Source organism: Doryrhamphus excisus, chromosome 20, assembly GCF_030265055.1.
Source record: "Doryrhamphus excisus isolate RoL2022-K1 chromosome 20, RoL_Dexc_1.0, whole genome shotgun sequence".
NCBI lineage: Eukaryota > Metazoa > Chordata > Actinopteri > Syngnathiformes > Syngnathidae > Doryrhamphus > Doryrhamphus excisus.
The window spans coordinates 3,551,501-3,573,689 of NC_080485.1; the positions used below are offsets into that span (position 1 = coordinate 3,551,501).

The 22,189-nt window shown below is 41.4% G+C and overlaps 1 protein-coding gene across 23 annotated transcripts in view; it reads left to right on the forward strand.

Annotated features, from left to right (window-relative positions):
- Positions 1-20,987, forward strand: part of dst (dystonin) — a 152,671-nt gene extending 131,684 nt beyond the window's left edge. For 9 of the 23 annotated variants that reach the window (XM_058058420.1, XM_058058432.1, XM_058058422.1 and 6 more), the window contains 15 exons: positions 6,208-6,351; positions 6,422-6,610; positions 7,563-7,692; positions 7,883-8,046; positions 8,146-8,308; positions 8,389-8,543; positions 9,938-10,012; positions 10,170-10,187; positions 10,824-10,940; positions 12,096-12,213; positions 15,104-15,220; positions 16,834-17,024; positions 17,188-17,298; positions 17,779-17,905; positions 20,087-20,987. In XM_058058420.1, the coding sequence (XP_057914403.1) occupies positions 6,208-6,351; positions 6,422-6,610; positions 7,563-7,692; positions 7,883-8,046; positions 8,146-8,308; positions 8,389-8,543; positions 9,938-10,012; positions 10,170-10,187; positions 10,824-10,940; positions 12,096-12,213; positions 15,104-15,220; positions 16,834-17,024; positions 17,188-17,298; positions 17,779-17,905; positions 20,087-20,343 (2,076 nt within the window). In that variant the 3' untranslated portion in view covers positions 20,344-20,987. The remainder of the gene's footprint in view (positions 1-6,207; positions 6,352-6,421; positions 6,611-7,562; positions 7,693-7,882; positions 8,047-8,145; positions 8,309-8,388; positions 8,544-9,937; positions 10,013-10,169; positions 10,188-10,823; positions 10,941-12,095; positions 12,214-15,103; positions 15,221-16,833; positions 17,025-17,187; positions 17,299-17,778; positions 17,906-20,086) is intronic. The other 14 variants (XM_058058431.1, XM_058058443.1, XM_058058440.1 and 11 more) reach the window with 9 other exon arrangements.
- Positions 20,988-22,189: the final 1,202 nt, after the last annotated feature.

Genomic DNA, 22,189 nt, shown 5'->3' on the forward strand with positions numbered 1-22,189 from the left:
TACGGCAGGAGGGGTACAGCACTTTTGTCTTCTTTGAAGATCTGCACACGTCCGCCACAGAGCAGCAACCCAGTGTCTGCGTCTTTGTAGACCACTAACCTGTTGGTAGTAGTATCCGGGAAGGTAGCGCCCTCTTGTGCCGCAAGGAATACGTCTCTTAGGGCATCCTCTCGCTCTTTCGCAGAGATGACGCCTGTTGAGGGGATTGCCTCCCACTTTGGACTGCCTGCTGCTGGATTCTGTCCTCTGAACCTCTTAGCGGCCCTCCACATCCATGCAACTGTTTTTACTAGTCGGGTCAAACTGCTGAATCGCTTGATTTCCACTAACTGGATTGACGCTGGCGCAGGTGGTCTTGAGTGACTGGTGGTTTCCTTCCTTTGGGTTGGTTCTTGCGCCCGCTTCTCTTTACTGGATCTTGTTATCGCAGCGAATGCCTTCCTTTGCATCTTTTGGATGTTTTCTCTGGCAGTTGAGGCCAGATCCTTTGCAGTTTTTGTTGGCCATTCGTTGACCGGTAGGCTGAGAAACCTTGGCCCGTTCTGCCATCTTGAGTCTTTGTCCAGGTCTTCTGGGCCGGCACCTCTGGTGATTATGTCGGCAATGTTTTGTGAGCCCGGAATCCACCACCAATCTTGGATCTGCGTCGTGTTTTGAATTTCTCCAATCCTGTTGGCAAAGAATGTTTGGTAGCCGTAGCTTTCCCTCTGTATCGCTCCAAGGACAGTTTGGCTGTCAACCAAATGGTACCACCTTCCGACCTCAATCTTGCTGTGCCGTTCAAAGTATTTTTTCAGGCGTGAGGCGAATACAGCTCCACATACCTCTGCCTTTACAGCGTCCCCTTTGTGGTCCAGGGGAGTTAATTTGGCCTTGGACTCCACTAGTCTAATGATTGGACAATGCCTGGCCTCCCACCTTAGGTAGAGTACTGCTCCGTAAGTGTGCTCACTGCCATCAGAGAATGTAATTGCCAGTGGTTTCCCAGACACGCCGGGGGGAGTTAGTGCTCTGGGGAATTTGATCCTGTTGAGTCTTGAATATTCTTCAAAGAGATGGACTGCGTCTTGTCTGAGACAATCTGAGAGTGCCAGGTCCCATGTCAGCTTGACGGGGCAACTGTCATTTTTTGCCTCTTGGAATGCCCTCCGTACAAGAATGGCACCTTTCTGTTTAGCCGGCGTGACTAGGCCCAGTGGGTCATATAAGCTCGACACCTGGCTGAGCAGCTCTCTTCTGGTCAGAGGGTTTGGTGTCTCAGCTTTAATTTGCTCGGGGAGAAGGTCTTGGCCGAGTCTCATTTTTCTCCTCCTCTTTGAAAAGTTGATGCCCATCATCACGTGCAGTTCGTCTTCCTCCACCAGGTAGCCCAACCCAAGTGCCTTGTTGTCGTCGTCTCGCATCTGATTTGGCAACACCAAGGTCTCCACAGTGCTCGCCTCTGTGCCAGCATGGATGTCCTTCCTCCCACTTTGACCCGAGAAGGCCCAAGGCTTCAGCTCAAATCCTCCTGCTTTTAAGATCTTCTGCACATTGGCCGTGATGGCTCCCAGCTGTTCGGGGTCGTTATGAGAGGTGAGAATGTCGTCAACATAGCTGTCCTTGTGGATTACCTGCAGCTCCTCTTTGAGGTGAGCGAAAGGGGGAAGGTTGGCAGTTTCACGCATTGCTAGTTGCGCGATACACCCAGCTGGTTTGTCGCCTATGTTCACTCGGGTGATTGCGTATTCCTTGAGTTCCTCCTTTTCAGAGTCACGCCAAAGGAATCGATGTAGGTGTACTTCCTGGTCCTCCAACCAGACGGAGTTATACATCTTTTTAACGTCTCCGAGAGCAGCATAGGCTCCACACCTGAATCTGAGGAGGACAGCACGGATTTGGTTTAGAACGTCTGGGCCTTTCATCAGCAGGTCATTTAGGCTCCTGCCCCTAAATTTCTGACTGCTGTTCCAGACGAGTCTTACCGGGGTTGTTACCGAGTGGGGGTTTGGTGCAACGAGATGGCTTACATACCAGATGGGCCCAGTCCAAGCGTGGATCTCTTCCCTGGTCAACTCCATCGCCGCTTTGCGGGCGACCATCTCATGCACTTGTTCAGCATACGCAGCCTTCCATTCTGGTTCTTTTGCCAATTGTTTCTCTGTTCGGAGAAAGGTGGCCTCAACAGCGCTCTTGTTGTTCGGTAAGGAGGCTGGGTCTTCCAACCAAGGATATTTGGCATGCCGGTGGGGTTCCTTGCTGTGGTCATCCCCTGTGATGTAGGTGAGGCCTGCTTTCACAAATTCCAGTTCCCTTTCCTCCGCAAGAGTCATTTCTTTGCCACCTGGTTGGCAGTTTCCACAGCGGCAGCCTCCACACTTCGGTTCACAAGCTGCACCAATGCTGTCCCACTTCCACCAGTTTAGGAAATCTCGTTTACTTGTTAAACTTCTTGACATCTTCTGGCTTAGCAGAGATTCTCTATGGGGCCCTCCAACGAGCTCCTCGTACTTCATGGCGGCTGCCCTCATCGACCGCGCGAAATGTGTCTTGGACATGTGGGTAGCGACGTGAATGTCTTCAAAGAGTTCTGGATGAGTTCCCCCAACTGTCTTTCCGAGAGGTCCATCCCACAATACAAGGTCTCCCACAGCTCTGACTTGTTGCGGTGCTAGTGAACCCTCTCGGTGACTTATAAGGAGGTTTACTTCTTTGGGTCTCCTCAATTCTTCGAGTGAGGTGTCTGGGAAGAACTTTTGCAGTTGTTTGGGGGTTGCTGTTTTATGAACATCAGCAATCGTGTCCAAACCGTAGCAAACCATCTGGTGTGCTTTGACCGTGCCTCTTGAGGTGTTGACCCTGATTTTTAGGAGGTATCTTTTTGTTTCAACATGAATTTTCATTCCTCCAACGCCGTGCACAACAAGGGTGATGTCCTCGCTTCGGAGGTTTAGTTGACTGGCAGCTCTGTGAGTTATGTAGTTGGTGTCTGAGGCAAGATCGATAAGCGTTCCAATTGACTGTCCCGCATTTGCGGTGACTTCAAGGAGCATCATTAACACTGGGAGCTCTCGCAAACCACAATCCGTCAGAAGAGTAGGTGTATATTTAAGAGTACTAAGGGCCTTGGATGTGCTGTTGGAAAAGACATCCCTGCACTGCTTTGCCAGGTCAGGGGAAAGTTTCTTGAGGAATGCCTCTTGTTCTTCCGTGCTTCTCTTTCTGCCTTTTCCGTCTACAGGACCGACATTACTTTTCTGATCTACAGAGGCTCTCTTCACTTCTGCATTCGGGCAAAGGTAGTAATGGTGTTCTGCTGCGTGTTGATTCCTGCAGTCTTGGTTTCTGCATAGGAATCCAGACTTGCAATCTGAGGGGTCGTTATGAACTTCAAGGCACTTCCTGCATGCACCAAGCCTTTGCACTGCCCCTTTCTTCTCCGGTAGTTTGAGGGATCTGAATTGCTTACAGAAGTACAGCTTTCTTCTGTGCTTGCTATCCCCACAGACTATACAGCCGACCTGGTCATCACCTGCTTTGGTCAGTCTTGTTCTGGCATATCTTTGCTCTGATCTGGGGTCTCTTTTGTGAGGCTCCTCCTCCCTTAGCAACTCCAGTTGCTCATATATAGACTCCTGTGCCTTTAGGAATGCCAACAGACAGTCAAATCTTCTTGCCGGAGTTACACCATTCCCTCCATCAGCTGCGTGCACCAGCCACTCTTTCTTAAGCAGTTCCGGAAGTTTACTTTCAATTGACTTTGTTACAAGGGGATTCTTGATTGCGCCTGTGTCTCCAAGGTCGATCAAGTCCTGCAGTGCTTTCTCCACTGCCTGAATCAACTCGACAATTTTCCGTGGTTGGTTTCCTCTAACGGCTGGCATTTTTTGCAACTCCTCAACAATTTCGATGGCAATAGCTGCTCTGTTGCCGAAGCGGTTCTCTAGCACACGGAAAATGTCTTCTGCCGTATTGTATGCAGTGAGGCGAAAGTCTCTGGTAATTTTGTCATCAAGGCTGTCCAGTAATTGCACCTTTTTGACTTCTTTTGAGCCCAGTGGTTCCCCTTGGCTTTGAAGGGCTTCCCAATCTTTTCTCCACCCGGTGAAATCACGTTTGTTACCTGAGAATTTGGGAAGGGCTATCGGCTTCAATCTGATTGCCTGCATGGGGTAACTGGGGCTGTAGGGTTCTTGTGGCCTCTCTGCATCTTCTTCGCATTTAGCTTGGATGAAGTCTGCCTTCCTGGAGATGAGCTTTGGGACCTGGAGCTCCAGCGCCTTTAGCTGGTTTTGGAGATCCCTCACGTTTTCCGGTGGGATCCAACGCTTCCACTGACCATAGGCTTCTTTTGACGACCTCACCAACTGTTGAAGATGACTGAGCATGTAGTCATATGTTTCAAGTTTAGCGCTTGGTCTCACGGCAGCAACACGCTCATACTCCGCTTCCGCCACTTGAAAGGCTGTGGACAATTCATCACATCCAAAGGTTGACCAAAGAGTCGTTCGGATTAGGCGTCTGACTTCCTTGAGTTTTGCCTCACATTCACTTGCAGTCTTTTCTAGGTCGGCTTTTTGCTGTTCGGGTAATGATACTTCCTCATCTGTCCCTAGCTCCGCCTCCAGTTCTGCAATCAGTCCGGCCTCCATGTTGTCATTTGCCTCCAGGACCCTCTCAGCCTCTTGTGTGATCTTGTCAAAATAGCACTTTAGCTCTTCTTCTGACATGTCTCCAAAGCTTCGTGTAATGTTGTTAAAGAGTCGTGTAAATGCTCTCTTTGCCGTTGTCCTGTCCACTTTAAGTTGCTCCATAGTCTTGGTAGTGACCTGATCAGCCATTTTGATCTTCCGTCCAATTTATTTATTTGTTCTTGACGCAGTGATGATTCCCTTGTTGCCTGATCTTTCCACACACAGGTCAAGCACTCCTGGTTTTTCCAGCTCACTGCGCGGTTTTCACTGTCAAGTTCCTTCTAGCCTTGCGCATCCCCTGAACTTGAAAAAGGGGGTCCGAGTAGCCACACTGAGGAAAGACTGGATCCACTCAATGCTTTTGCTGTTTTGGGTTTTATTTAGTGAGGCACAAGTCTTGTTGTGACAATGTACAGCACAGTACAGCACAGCGTAGTGTAGCTCAGCAGTGTTGTAGCACATAGCACATAGCACGCATAGGTGAAAACCTTCAAATAAAAAAAAAAAAAAAAAAAAGAAGGGGAAAGTATAAGTATACACAATATACACATTTCTAAACATATATAATATGCACAATAATATACATATGCAAGTATTTATATAAGATATAAATCATGTTGTTCAGCAGTATATTAACCATTAAACATTTTAACAACGGTTGGAAATAATCTTGTCCCCTTAACCTGCATTTATTAACTTATTCTTTACTTCATTTCTTTCTTAATTATTTCGTTATTTTATTTGATCTATTTATTAAACTATTTGCATTGCGCCTCTCTTGTCAACTAACTAAAATTATTACTATAAAGGCTTCAAATAATATAAGCACACTGTAAAGAAATGAGCATAGCGCGTTCTTTCGAAGCCCAAAGCTCGCTGATCAGCTCAATTGGTGCCAATTAAATGAACCACCGCGAGTCGCCGTGTGCACCTACGCGACACAGGCGATCGACGGTGTTCCAGATCCCACTTTCTAACTAATTGTACCGTGTTAACTTTTAATCCAGTAACGATAACTAAAATGAGGCGCGCGTCACCGGCGGCTGTCTCATCCAAAAAAAAGCCGTGCCTTACGTGGCACGGGCGCGTCAAACCACAGCGCTAATATTAAAAGGAATTTCTTACCGGCTGCCTCTTCAGTGTTGTATAGCTCCAGTTTGCGCAAGGTTTGGGGTGCAGTTCTGACTACCTTCTCGATACCACTTGTCTGCAGCCTTACCTGCTGAGAAAGGAAGTGCCCTAATGCAGACGCCCAGGTGCGCTTAAAACTGATTCCCACTTCCGGTTTAGATTTTCCCCACCTGATCTCCCGTGTTTAATTTAGTAAAATAACGTGCTAGGTACAACGAAAATTTATTATTCCCTTAATGAGGGCTATGAAAAGTATTTTTTATTTTTATTTATCTTTTTATTTATTTTTTCCTGTCTGCCTTATCTAAATTATTTTGGACAAGGGTTTGACTTGACATTATCTCTGTACCCATTTGAGCCGTCCAGGTTGCACTACCTAAAGTGGTTTCTGTCCTTTTTGAAGGAGTTCATGAAGAAACTGGAGGAAAAGCGAGTGGCTCTGAATAAAGCCACCAGTATGGGGGAGGCTATTCTGGGCATCTGTCATCCTGACTCTATCACAACCATCAAACACTGGAACACAATCATTAAAGCCCGGTTTGAAGAGGTAAACGATGATCAGTAACCGTGTCCTACTCAAGGAGTTCTTAGTCATTAGTTACATGTTTTTACTTCAGGTGCAAGCCTGGGCCAGGCAGCACCAGCAGCGACTGGCCGCAGCTCTCAATGAGCTGTTAGCCACTCAGGATCTGCTGGAGAATCTGCTGACTTGGCTGCAGTGGGCCGAGTCCAACCTGAGTGACAAAGACAAAGAAACGCTCCCACAAGAGATCCTGGAGATCAAGAGCCTTATAGCTGAACACCAGGTGAGAATTCAACTTTGTTGTTTTGTTTATTTTAAAAATAACGTTAGGTTTATTAGTTAGAACAGGGGTGTCCAAATTCTTCAATTGAGAGCCTCATACACAAAAAATTGTATTAACATGTCAGATTTTTTTTGTTGACATTGTACTTTTTTTTTAACATTTTGTAAACTTTTTTAAAACTTTTTTCAAGGTGCCTTGGGCCAATAATAAATGTGTCACAGGTCACCAATGGCCCCCGGACTCACTTTGGACACCCCAGAAGGTGTTTAAAGTAATATAGTATTACAAAGGGAAAGGGGCCTTTTCATGCAATAGTGGATTAAAAAGCTAAAAATAATGCACACATTTATTATTACTTAGACCAAGCCCAGTTCATCCGTACATTTTCATGGAAAACGGTTCGATTTTGTATTTTTTTTGCGTAATCCTGTTAACGAGCCAACCAAACAGCAGCAAAGTACAAACCCACATATGAGGCGTATTTTCCCCTTGAAAAAAAGTTACAAAAAGACAAATTGTTATATATTTGGGGTCGAGAGATTTATGCATGCACACCAAAAGGTGGTCCCAAAACATCCCCAAGTAAGTACAGCTTTTCTTCTTGTCACTCTCACACACACACACCGGTAACATGGATATATGGAGCCTCAAATGTTAGCAGGGGAGGAGTTATGGTTAAAATTTAAGTTAAAGGATCATTCATTCATTCATTTTCTATCGCTTGTCCTCATGGAGCCTATCCCAGCTGTCTTCGGCCGAGAGGTGGGCTACACTCTGGACTGGTGGCCAGCCAATCACAGGGCACATATAGACAAACAACCATTCACACTCACATTCATACCTATGGACAATTTGGAGTGGCCAATTAACCTAGCATGTTTTTGGAATGTGGGAGGAAACCGGAGTACCCGGAGAAAACCCACGCATGCATTATTCTTTCCTCGCCCTGCAGGTGTTCATGGAGGAAATGACCAGGAAGCAGCCAGATGTTGACAAAATCACAAAGACACACAAGAGGAAGGCTGCTGTGGAACCTCAAATCCACTCTCAGATCCCTGTGCTGGAAAAAGGAAGATCTGGAAGTACGTATCCCACTATTAGGTCTTACAAAGTGAAAACCCGAGCCATCTGGCGAGTGATGAGTCACCACGGAGTGACTCAACATCCTCATTGTGTCCGCTGGGGCACCTGGAGTGATGTCATTGTGAACATATTACAAGGTATCAAAACACTTTCAATCCACATTTGAAGGTTGTTGTCCATTTCTTCCAGGAAAACGATCTCCCACACAAACCATGTATGCGTCAGCGACACAAGCGCCAGTCGAAACCAAGAACCCGCGGGTCAACCTGCTGGTCAGTAAGTGGCAGCACGTGTGGCTTCTGGCTCTGGACAGGAGGAGGAAACTCAACGATGCTTTGGACAGATTGGAGGAGGTAAAGATGTTTCCATCATGTTTTTGGTGCTGGATTGAATCCAAATATGCTGTCTATACTCTACCGCCATTTTCTCACATGGTTCTTCTTGCTGTCCAGCTGAAAGAGTTTGCCAACTTTGATTTTGACGTGTGGCGGAAGCGCTACATGCGCTGGATGAACCACAAAAAGTCTCGCGTCATGGACTTCTTCCGGCGCATCGACAAAGATCAGGATGGCAAAGTGACGCGACAGGAGTTCATTGAGGGCATCCTCTCTTCCAGTTAGTGGACTCACTCCACCACATGGGACTCAATCCAGCTGAATTGTGCTTCTAACACCGAGTGTGATCTCTCTCCTCAGAATTCCCAACCAGTCGACTGGAGATGAGCGCGGTGGCAGACATATTTGACCGTGATGGCGACGGCTACATTGACTACTACGAGTTTGTTGCAGCTCTTCATCCCAACAAGGACGCATATAAACCTCTGACAGATGCAGACAAGATTGAAGATGAGGTATTCATTTGAGAAATTATACAAGTATTACCCAATATAGTGGACATGATAACAAAAAATAAGACATTGAAGATATAAATAATGTGTGTTCACGTAAATGTGTTGTGCTAGAGGAGAAGCGTGGGTGGCGAACAGGAAGTGACGTCGGGGGTTCAGAGTTGAGTTAGCTTGGTGTGGGTTACGGCCTCAATAGTAGCTCCTTTAACTGCGCAATGTGTTAGAACACCGAGTAAGAAGTGTAGAATACTATATCTCATCAAACATTTTTAATTCATAATATCAATTTGGCTGGCATTCCATTTTTTTCTAATGAACATAAAATTGTCTTTTGCAAAGTTTTGAGGAAATCCATTGAGATTTCGGGGTGCCACCTCACACATAACCTTTTGTAAAATTGCGGAAAATGTGCAATTTCTAGTCTAATTGCCAAAACGTTGACCTGGAAATGTTGAGTACAATGAACGTCTATACAACATCATTTTCTATAGGGTTATCAAAGTAAATATATTCTTCTCTTTGGGCAGATTGGGTATTCCTCAGAATTCAACTTTCAAGATTCTCCATTCATTTGTCCTATTGACAAAATGAATGGCGGTAAATGGGACATGTTCACATGGCCTTACCCTGAATTTTATGATATTTGACATAAATATAAAGTTTAAACACTTTGTTTTTTATTTTATTTATATTTTATTGTAAACACAAGGAGCAATAGTAACACATTTAAATAACAAACTCTCTCTACTGGCAAACTCACTAGAAACTCACAGGGATAAGAACATTAACTAAACTTCAAACTTAATTGCTCAGTCTATTGTAAATATGAAGCATCAGTAATACTGTCTACTCTATATTACTGTTGTTGATGTTCAGATATTAGCTAACTGTCATTAGCAAACTGTAGCTAGCTAATGTTAGCTACAGTTCAGCTAGCTAGTTCATGTTAGCTAATGTTAGCTACAGTAGGGACAATAAAGGGGCACTAAATACCTATAAATATGACTACAAATCATTCAAATCACAAAGACAAAACCACAAATTTGGTAGTAATATGTAATAGGAGTATAAATGCCAACAAAAACATAAAGATCACCTGAGAGTTATTGATCTGCCGTTTTTGCTGACCTCAAATCTCCATGGCGACCATTGAACTCTTCACCACGTTATTCCACAAAAACAGATGTATGGTGGCACCCCTAAATAATCATGTATTGGAAAAATATTTTTGTATGTGTTGTTTCTACATATATTGGAACACTTTTAGTACCCAGCCGTATCAAAATTCAATAATTGTGTTTTTTGATGCACCCTAATATATATATATAAATATATATAATGTGTTTATTTGCCTTCAGAGAACCTCCTTTAATGAATAAACGTTGTCTTTTTCGTAGGTGACGCGTCAGGTGGCCAAATGCAAATGCCCCAAACGGTTCCAAGTGGAGCAAATCGGCGCCAACAAATACAGGGTGAGCAAAACGACATATCCACGTATACAACATGCTGTACGTTTATTATGGAGACATTTAAGCTTAGTTGGAAGCTCCTGAAGGTAGGATTGTCAGTCTTAATTATCATGTCTAATGCTAACATGCGTTTTTTTCTGATTATTCTCCACACCACCAGTTCTACCTTGGAAACCAGGTACATATGAATGTCCTCTTCCTTCTGTGCTTATACTATATCTTTAAGAAATGCCCCATGTCTGCTTTATAATTAACACTCTGCCCAGTTCCCTGGCTGATGGTTGCATACTGGAACTCAGAAGTAGGAAAAAGAGATGTGGTCATTGTATTCAATCCACAAGTCATATTGGCACCATGTGCTCAACAGTATGAGCTATTCTAGCTCCAAATCAAATTATTACATCATTGTGTGCATAGAAAATGCTAATAAAGTAGTATAGTCCACTTTTGAGTTTCAGTTACTGTAATATTAATATTCAGCCCACGTTTCTCGTGGTTCCTCATCTGCTGGCCACAATAAAAGTGTCTGTGTGCTTTCTATTGGCGCTTCAATATCATGGGAATGTTTTATCTCAACATTGGCTGACGCTTTATTCTTTTTTTTTATATGATTTGGCTTACAAAGTTCATAAAAAATACACAAATGCATGTTTAAATGCGCTATATTTCATGACATATTTACAGGTCACATTGTTGGGTTTTCAATGGGAGGTGTAAGTGATGTTGATGATGATGATGATGATGAGCTAGTGGCGCGGTGTTGCTTTGTGTTCATGTCTCACCCAACAATGAATTGAATGAATTCTTTTGACAGTTCGGTCTGGTTCACTGCTTACATGACTCCGTAGTCGGCGATGAGACAATAGCAAACAGGGAAAGTCAAAATCTAAGCCCTCACCTGCACGTTGCAGTTGTGGAAAGCTGTATTCTGGTAAATGGTTATTCTTAAACTGTTTCTTGTGCCTCGTTTTTTTTTCCTCCAGATTCATTACTCAATCTCCATCACTTGTTAATGTACCCGATCACTAAAATCATCAGTTGCATTCAATCATTCTGATCATACAGACTGCAAGAATAGCCGCTGTGAGATAAGACATGGTAGTGTCAGGAACACTCGAACACAGCGCGTCGGGTCATCAGTGTTTGCTCATGTTTTCAGTGTTGCACTGTGATGGATTTAGACATTTTCCAGATAGTGTGAACCATTCCTCATGTGTGTCATTTGGCGCTGTCGCTGCCTTGGTTCTGCATCAATGTCAATGCATCTTGGATTGCACCGAAGTAGTAGAGCGTGCAACAGTGTGCTGCTGGATTGCAGGAGGTGTTGCTGTGTGTGCGTGCGCATATGATCGTGATCTGGACAAAAAAAAGCATGCAGCTGTGATCGTTCTGTGTCAATCACTTTCTAACAACCGCGGTCACGTCCAACTGGTCCAATATTACAACTGCAAGGTCTTTGCACAGCTGTAGGCATGTTCAAAGTCTGAATGCTGCAGTGAAAGTGCAAAAAAAGCTAACTTAAGTAAGTTGACGTTTAGAAAACAATATTGCAAAATGTACTTCAGAAAATCAAATACATTTTTCATGGAGTAGTAGTAAGAAAGCTCCTGGTCTGGAAAGCCAATATTTACACAACAGTGCCCTCATGTGGCTTAAAGTGGTCCCTGTTGTGCAAACATGGACTGAATACTATTACACTACACACTATTACACTATTCATCATGAATAGTGTACAGCAATACTGTCCGTAGTCAGTTCCATTCAACCTGGAAGCAAACCCAGTTGGACTGATCTTTGAGTTGTCTAATAATGAAAACTTGATGTTGGTACATCTACTTTGTGCCAAACCTTTGCAACACCCAAAATAAATAAGACTGCAGCAATAAATCAAACGTTCTAAATTGTCGCATGCATATAGATCTTAATTCAATTGGATGAGATGCTCCAGCAGTCTGGTTTGCAGTGTTGCACAGGTTCAAGGCTTTAAAGGCTGTAGTGTTGAAACACTCCCAAGTTCACACCTCTTTGCTCTCCATTTTCTTTTCTTTTTTTTTTTACTCCCCCCCCACCTGTCTTCACGCTGTAGTTCGGAGACTCTCAACAGCTTCGCCTGGTGCGCATCCTACGCAGCACTGTGATGGTGCGAGTGGGCGGAGGCTGGATGGCGCTGGATGAGTTCCTGGTGAAGAACGACCCCTGTCGAGGTCAGTTCAACAGCTCAATGTCAGGACTGCGTGAAAAGTGTCACAAGCAGATCCTTTTTCATGTCTTTATTAAGGTTTCAAGAAAAATACCCATCATCTCTTGAATGTATTTTTATGATGCAATTATAATACATGTAATGTTATTTATTATGGACAGAATTCAGCATGGCGACATGAAATAACACACAATGGCAATATCAGCGCAATTTCATGAGATCCAATACAAGAACAGTGTCCAAAAACGACATTTACTATCATAATAATGCTTTGATAGTGTGATATTATGTTCATCATTGTGGTCGTGGAACTTCACTGCACCATACTGAGGGATGTTTATATTATTCTTACTCTATCATTTTGCCAAAGTGATGTTCTGCAATGTCTCTGCAAATGACAACTACAATAACAAACAAATTAAGGTACTACATGTCATATAGTATCAGTCAAAACTGATTATTTTGCACATTAGGTACACATTTAGTGTACCTAATGCAGGGGTGGGCAAACCTTTTTGACTCATGGGCCGCATTGAGTTAACAAAATTGTGCGGGGGGCCAGAACATATATTTTACGCTTATAATTTTAATAATTTTAATAATTTTAATAATTTTAATAATTTTAATAATTTTAATAATTTTAATAATTTTAATAATTTTAATAATTTTAATAATTTTAATAATTTTAATAATTTTAATAATTTTAATAATTTTTACGCTTATAATTTTACGCCGTGAATTATTTGTCTAATTTTAATTGTCATACTGTCAGATATATGTTCTCATTTCTCTTTTTTCAGCAGCACTTTATACATCAGACCACACCAAACTAGGAATTATTATTATTTTTGTTTTACTGACTAAGACATCCGACTTGAAAGTCATGTTGCCAGCTTGTATGTTAAAAGTTGAAATATTTAAAAGCAACTGGCGGGCCGGATTCAAACGTTTGGTGGGCTGCATGTGGCCCCCGGGCCGTAGTTTGCCCACTCCTGACCTAATGGCATGTCCAGCGAATGTAATCTGTGTAATTTGCAGTAACACATGCAAGCACACAAAAACAGCCACCGATGGAGATAAATAAATACACAATAAAAAATAAATGCAATGTATCATGTCGCTTTTACATTTTTAGCAGTTTTTAGATCCGCTAAAGTTATCTGCATTATGGCGCAAAGTTTCTCAAAGTAATAAATGGTCTGGTTTTGCTGTAAAATGCACGCCATCAGTGGAACCTCAGCTTTATCATTAATCTTTCATTCAAATGAAAACTGAATTGTACAAAATCATAATACATTTTTCCCATAAGAAATATTGGAAATAAGATTGCTGTCGTCCCTTGCCATGTATTTTCAAAAACATATTACAAATCATGCTGTTGGTGGTTGAATACGGCCTATTATTCATAAAAAAAATATAGAAGTATTATTACTTAGTTAAAATTACCATAGTTATGTATTGCCCCCAAGCATAAAAATGGCAAAATAATAAAGGATAGGACATTAGGATGCATTTGTGACAACAGGGGGTCGGGTTGTCATGAGGTGACGCAATTTCTCTTCTTATCTTGCGATAATAATAAAAAAATCACTATAAATGATAATAAATGGGATAATTTTGCCATGTATGAATTGCCATGTCATGCATGTCTGTTTCATTGCCTCTTGCCCTCCAAACTGGCAACGTCATCCTATAAGACAATGGTGTTGGAACAGACCGAGATCTCTTGTCAGTCATACAGTGGCGTTGAGTCTTTGGGGGGAAGCGGCGGCGCTAGCATACACACACACTCACAAAAAAAGGTCATAAAAATGAATTTAGAAGGTCTTAGACAGGTTTTCTACGGTCTAACTCAGGGGTGGGCAAACTACGGCCCGGGGGCCACATCCGGCCCGCCAAGTGTTTGAATACGGCCCACCCAATCTTTCAAAAGTATTTAATTTAAACTCAACATACAACCTGGCATCATGGCCTGAGCCAACCTTTTGATGGTTGTATCAGTTTCGTTGTTTGACATGGTCTGTTGTTTACAAAGTGCTCCTGAAAAAAAGACACAAACACATAATAATAATAAAAATCAAAATAATAATAATTATATTATTATTATAACTATTATGATTATTATATTTATTATATTAATGCTAATTATTTTATTAATTATATATAATAATATTGTTATATTTGCATATTTTACATAGTAATAATATAATAATTATTATTTTAATTTTATTTTAATTATTATAATATTTTATTATTTTTAAAATATTTAAATATAAATATAAAATAATAAATAATAATAGCAGATTGCATGACAATTTTACAGATACAATAATACCAGGTGGACTGTTACAGGTAAAATATATAGTCTGCCCCCCCCGGAAATTTTGTTATATCAATGCGGCCCGCGAGTCAAAAAGTTTGCCCACCCCTGGTCTAACTACTGGACACCTTATTGTAATCCATTCCAGACACCCTAAAGTGTTCTTATAAGAAGGAAGAAAGGAGTCAGATGCGAGTTGTTCATCGTTTTGTATGCGTTTTATGAACAAAAACACCCACACACACATAGTAAAACCCACACACATGACAAAAGATTTCCCTGGTCGGAATCTGTCCATTGTGTCCCAATTCTAAAATAAGCACAATCCATTCTTTGCAGAGACCAAGTCATTAATATGTGGAGGCGTTGTGTTTTGCTGTACGATAACCGAGACAATTTTTCAAAACTTTTTATTGAAAAGAAAATCATATAAAAAGTGGAGTGTTCAAAAAGCGAGGTTTCACTGTAAAATGTATTTTGGGGGGGGTTGTAGTTTCACCCACATAGATATGAGTCAGCAAACAGCTCATGTTCTTTGCTTGTTTCTTTCCTCCTGCCCCATCATTTCTTCTAGTTCATCACCACGGGAGCAAAATGTTGCGCTCGGAATCAAACTCTTCGATTACTCAGTCTCCTATAGGTTGGCAAATCTCACACTTTCTCTCCCTGCTCCATGAACCCACCAGTAGTGGTATGTCTGTCCGCCCCGCACATCCCAATGTGTGCTGCTTTGTGTTGGGCTCGTGGGTTTGGCCGTGTGGACACTCAGTGTGATGGTTTTCATGCATGCCGTTGTTTTGTGTGGTCACATCACCAGCTTTGGGGCGTTCTGGTCTGTCTCTCTCTCTCAGTCCTGGGCCTCTCAGTCGGGCTTCTTTTGCAGCTTTTACTCGAGTCAAACAAACAGGAAATAGAAAATTGTGTGAGAGGTTTTTGTCATCATGATTGTAACAATGCTCACTATTTACTGATGTTGTTTGTCAAGGTGGGTGGAAGTGCATGCAACTCATGCACAAGGTTTTTGTTGCAAGACTATTTGAACACATTTACCCTTTCACTCACCGGACAAAACATTATGTACACCTGGACAGAGCTGTGTCAAATATTTTGCCTTTACAAAGAAAAATCATGAAGTTTGCACTCCTTTAGAACGTATTGATTGAATCAGATTTTAAGCATATAATACTATTTAATGTCAATAAAGCAATTGGATATACTCCACCAAAATAATAAAAAATAAGAAAATAAAGAAAACAATATAACATTATAAGATATACATGATTTTTCTGAAAAGATAAAATGGTGGTGCATACTGAGAGACATCTCTCATCGTTTAATTTACTTTAAACAATACTACAAATTAGAAACACTTCATGAATTAAATACACGAACAGTGGAGATGTCCGGCGCTATTATTATTTTATTATGTAGTATAGTAGTATAATAGTATCAGCGATTGTGGATGAGTGATTAGCATGTAGGCCACACAGTCAGGAGATCGGGAAGATCTGTGTTCGATTCCCCTGTGTGGAGTCTGCATGTTCTCCCTGTGCGTGCGCTGGTTTTCCCCGAGTACACCGGTTTGCTCACACATTTTTATTTTTAGATTTTATATCAACTTTTGATATTTTTTTTATTTCTCTTTCAGAACGATATTTTGATGTTTGTTTTTATGTTTTTCTATATTTTACTTATGTACTAAAGGGCTTCAAAAGTACACACTTTCTATACCGCTTATCCTCACGAGAGTCGCGGGCATGCTGGAGCCTATCCCAGCTGTCTTCAGGCGAGAGGCAGGGTACACCCTGGACTGGTGGCCAGCCAATCACAGGGCACATATAGACAAACAACCATTCATACCACACTCATAATAATAATAATAACACCAATCAAAATGTATTCATGTAATATGATATAATATGATTTGATGTACTCGCTATTATTACTACAGTACTATAATGTTATGGTAGCATTTTAGAAACAGCTCACGTATTAAACCGTATCGGATTGTACCCAATGGCTGTACCTAATGGAATGGCCTGTGAGTGTAATGGAATGTGTCCATCCAAATGTAGAAGCTTCTTGGTTTATTTAAAAGTCAGCGTGGCCGCTTTTAGGACGAGACGTGCAGCCGCATGACATTTGGTGTTGTCTTTAGTGTCATCCTTTTTGGTTTTTTCCATCATCAAGTGTTTCTCTCATCAGACCATCGTCATTACCATCATCACCATGAGAATATGATGCCTTAAGTGTACAAAGATGCTGATTTGGTGTGTGTGTGTGTGTGTGTTCTCCCCCCATCAGCTAAAGGGAGGACTAATATGGAACTGCGAGAGAAGTTCATGGTCCCCGAGGGCACAACGCAGGTGATGGCCAGTTTCCGCTACAGAGGGCGCCGCTCTCGGCCGTCGTCCAGGGCGGCGTCGCCGAACCGGTCCATGTCCAGTCAAAGTTGTGCCATCCCGTCCAACCCGGCGGCCAACAGCACCCCCAAGGTGAGCGACGGCAGCGCTCTCCCTGCAATCCATCATCCATCTGTTTGAATTCACCAGTCATGTTTCTTAGCCAACCTTTTTTGTTCTCTTCCACCTTGTATTACTTGTAGTATTTGATTTGTTATTCCGTGTTTGTGTTGTTGATTTGCCGTTGTTCCCCTAGACTTGCCAACACATAAGCCGCAATTATGATAAGCCATGGCTTACAAACAGCAAACCCTCCACTCCAATTAAATCATCCGACTCCTTCGGGAGCCATGGTTCATCCTCAGAGGTATTGTCACAGACATGACGTGCAGCGCTTCCTCTTTTACACCCAACTGGAATCTTCCTCAAATCCCAAGGATTATTCTTGCTCATGTATGCTATCCAAAATGCTCAAATGAAAACTAAATCTAGAGATTCCAGATGGGTCTGTAATGAACTACTAATGTTCCGTTTGCAGCAATCCACTGTCCACTGTCCTAATCTAATCCTAACATCTTTACTTCTGCATGTGGAACCAACACCTGGAATACTAACTAACTTCCTTCTCTTATGCAGATGTTTGTCCTGTGAGTTCCAATTTCTAAAACAGATTATGACAGTAGTAGGTCGCTTGGTTGACTTGGTGAATGGCCATGGTGCACACCCGCCTCTCATACATAGTCGGCTGGGATAGGCTCCAGCTCCCCGCAAACCTGAACAGGACAGACAACGTAATACTCCAAACAATACTATAACTGACTGCCGATACATGTTCTGTCTTTTGCAGACGACGCCAGTCCAAGGCAGCAAACTGCGTCTTCCTGGCTACTTGTCGGGAAAAGGCTTTCAGTCAAACGAGGAAGGAACCTTAATCAGCGCCGCCGTGCTCAAAGCTCGAGCACACACGCTAGGTGGTGAGTGTCCGGAAATCTTCTGTGACTTTGTGTTTTTTTATTTTGAACTCACTCAGTGTCAACAGTACTTCAAAAGTCACATGTTCACGATTTTGACTGATCTTTCAAGGCATGCAGAATATTGGGTTCTATGGCTTTATAAACATGGAACAGACCAAAAGAAAGATAAACTCCCATCCTTCATCAGAAAAAAAAGGAAAAAAAGTTAGTTTCTATCTTTTTGAGGTACCTTCTTCAGTAATCAGCAGTAGAATGTTGGTAAGTTACAGGAAAATATCAGTTCCTGACTAAAATGTGCGAAAACGAGCTTTTTGTTTATAAGGAAAAAAGGGGAAAAAAAGTTAGTTTCTACCTTTTGAGGTACCTTCTTCAGTAATCAGCAGTAGAACGTTGGTAAGTTACAGGAAAATATCAGTTCCTGACTAAAAATGTGTGAAAACAGGCTTTTGTGAAGACATACATTTCAAGTATAAGTTTCACTTTGACACAAATATCTAAACTTGATTTGATTTGCATCAAAATAACAATTGATGTATAAATATGACACAATTTACATTTAGGACTGAACTGTGTGTGCATGCGTGTGTGCGTAACCTTCTGCACGCTACACTCCTCCACGCTCTTCCACTTCCTCTTTTTTGTCAAGTATGTTTTTTTTCCTTTCAAATTCACGTCAAGCTCCTATCATATGCACTTGTGCCACCTTGTGGCTGTTTTCATGTTTTACAACTGTTTTAAAAGTCACATACTATATTAGTGTGCAATGGCGTCATTCCCTTTTTTTGCCTTTCTCAAAAAAAAACTTAAAAGATGTAAAGATACATCTTTGGGATCGGGAGTTTTAAAACTTATAATTAAGTATTTGTTTTTTGTTATATTTATATATTTATTTTCTTATTTTTATTATTATTTCATGACCTAGTATAAACAATATGTATACGTATGTCACACCCCACTATTCGGCACGCTAAGACATGATAAAATATCATGTCTTCTCAAGGGACACCACTGTAGAATTGGACATACGGTACATTAGAGTAGTCAGTTTACGGCTCTTACTTGCCACTGAAAATAAGTTAACACACACAGCCTGTATTGTCTAAACAACTGGCAACACAACTGAGTACATCTCACAGTGTCCAAAATGAACGCTATTTTGTATGGCCTTCACCAGAGCATGCACTGGTTGTTACTGGGATCCTCTTCCACTCCTCCATCGTGACATGAATGGAGGATGTTAGACACTTTTTGTATTGAACAAAGCAAAATTTGTCCTCAATCAGAAATCACTCCACATTCTTTATTGCTCTCTGGTTCTACCATATCTTACTTATTGTGTGGAAATATGGGCTAATAACTATAAAAGCAATCTTCACTCGCTAAATGTACTGCAAAAAAGGTCAGTAAGGATAATTCATAATGCCGCCTACAGAGAACATACTAACTCCTTATTTCTAAAATCACAAATACTTCAACTTGCTGATATAGTTCATCTTCAAACAGCTAAAATAATGCATAAGGCTAAAAATAGCTAAAAATGTCATCCAATACTTCTCTACAAGAGAGGAGAAATATGATCTCAGGGAAGAAGTATTTGAAACACTTCTATGCTAGGACTACGTTATGCTAGCCATAGCATTTCAGTATGTGGAATCAAACTATGGAATGGATTGAGTAAGGAAATCAAACAATGCACAACGATGAGCCAATTCAAGAAACAATACAAGCAGTTGATGTTTGCTAAATACAAGGATGAAGAGTCTTGAACCAGTCATGATGTGCTATATATATCACTATATTGACACGCACTATGGTACCCATTATGGCATTGGATGCTCATATCACCGAGTACTTTGGTACGAGGTACATTATTTAAAAAAAAAAACAAAAAAAAACGTGAACTGTATTATGGAAAGCAGGAAGTGAACAAATGTAACAGTTACTGATTGTGAAAGTACCAGATGGAGGGGTAGGATTTAATAAGCTTTGCTTCTTCCTACTCCTTTTCATCATGCTGTGCTTCAGAATGACAATGACAGCACATGCTGGTATTGATGTTTCCCTTAATGAGTAGTATCAATGCAATGCCAGGCCACGATGCTACCGATCTTGAACGATGTCCAAGTTTCATTTGTCCAGCATTGAATAAAAGTCCTAAATAACTTCAATGGGTCTTTGTAGAGTCGAGGAAAAGCTCCAGCAGACCAGGGAGTAAAGCAGGAAGCAGAGGGAGCAGCCGCAGAGGAAGCGACGCATCTGACTTTGACATCTCAGACATCCAGTCGGTTTGCTCGGATGCGTCAGAGACCGTCGGCGATGGCACGCGGGCGACGCCGCGCTCTGCGTCACGCCAACACGGATCTAAGCCCTCCAAGATCCCCACGCCACAGAAAAGAAGCACCCCTACGAGCAAACTGGCCAAAGCAACCAAACGATAGTCAGTGGCCTTGACAGCAAAGACGGCGCCACAAACACTGGAATTGTCTCGGTTAAGACTGCAAATGTGTTATTTCAATTGTTGTAGAGTTGTAAAATATTCCTTTGAGAGGCAATATGATTTCATAATGTGTGTGAATGGAATGTCGATGGCCTTGTGTATTTGTTTAAATGTATTTTCGGTGAAAACGTCAAATGTTATTTTTTATTTTATGAAGCCAGTCTACTTTGATGGACTCCTTGAAACGCTAAATGAACATTTGGAGAAGTTACTGAATGTAATTTTATGTTATTTATGTGTGCTGAACTTTGGAGTAGCATCATGCCACTGTGTGTATGTGTATGCGTGTGTGTGTGTGTGTGTGTGGCACTGCAAATATTTATTTATAAGTGCTAATGATATACTTTAAAGGGCAATGCAATATAACTAGGGTAAGCACTGCGAATACCTTTAACAACACTATGACCTGTAGCAGAAACCTTGCAGTCACAAAGTCCTATTTGCAGACCACTTCACAGCAACGTGTCAGTCAAGACCCTTCATGTCGACGCTCCGTGTGTAGGCATGTTGCTTCATTTCAGCTGTTACTCCAACTTTACTTTGTAATAAACCTGCTTGCACAAAGCTACCAGAAACTGACATGGATCAGGCCATTGAGTCCTCGTTGTCATTTTACTGCCACACCGCTCATCTTCAAGGATGTACTAAGTGATAATACGCATGATAGCGCTCTATTTTAACCACCTTCACGAATATGATTTTATTTTAATTCAATGGATTTTATTTCATTTATTTTCTCTACTACTATTTTTATTTATTATTTCTAGCTTTAAAAATGAACCTAATCACTGCAGGTTGGACCTCAACTGTTTGAAAAGTCTGTAAATGTTGCAGATAACGAATAGACGTTTGTAATTAATTTGTCAATGTATTATTTTATGTAATAATGTTTGTATTTTTTTAGTTTTTCTACTTTTAGTACAAAACAATGTACTCAATTGTACTTAATTATTGCTGGTTCTACCCTCAAAGTTTGAAAAGATTGTGGAAAAAGTGTTCCAGGTCTTTCAAGTCATTATGATTTTATTTACTAATTATTATTTGTTATTGTTTTTTTGTCTTTGCATAATAATAATTATTATAATAATTATTAGTATTATTGTTATTATATATTTTAAGCGTTTTTAAATGTATTCTGTAAAGTAATTTTTTTATTTCCATATTAACTAATTATTTATTTTAATCGATAACGAAGGACTATCTACAGTGGTTTAAAAAAATTTTCATTGCATTTTTCTGCTTATGCAGAGATGGCCTTTTAAGTGTCCTTATGGCCTTTTTCTCCTTGTGGATTTATTTGGAAGTGGTTACCTATCTGCTGTACATTTGTGACCTACCTGTTGGATGGCCATGAATGGAGAAGGTGTGGTCTTGTGTGGTTGGAATGTTTGCAGAGCATCTTGTGCTTAGCTGTGACATACTACATGTGTTTCCCAGGATGCTGACACACTGGCCCCAGTGAACTCATCCTAATATGCATTATATTTCTCATTTAAAAAACAGGGCAAACAAAAAAATAGGTCTTAAAGTGCTCTACTCAGTAAAAGCAGTATCAGGTATAGTCCAAAGGTAACTGTAGAGATGCGTGATGGTATGTCCGGAGTGTTTGCTTGCAGTGAGTGGATATCTAACTGACCTATGAGAGATGGATGATCCCGTCGGCACCAAAGGTGGAGCGGAGCACAGGTGTCACTCTGGACTGATCCCCAGGGCTTCCACTTTGAATGGTCCTCCTGTCTTTTGAGCTCCAAGTGTGGCCCAGGATGGCACTTTAGAGTGGAGCATCA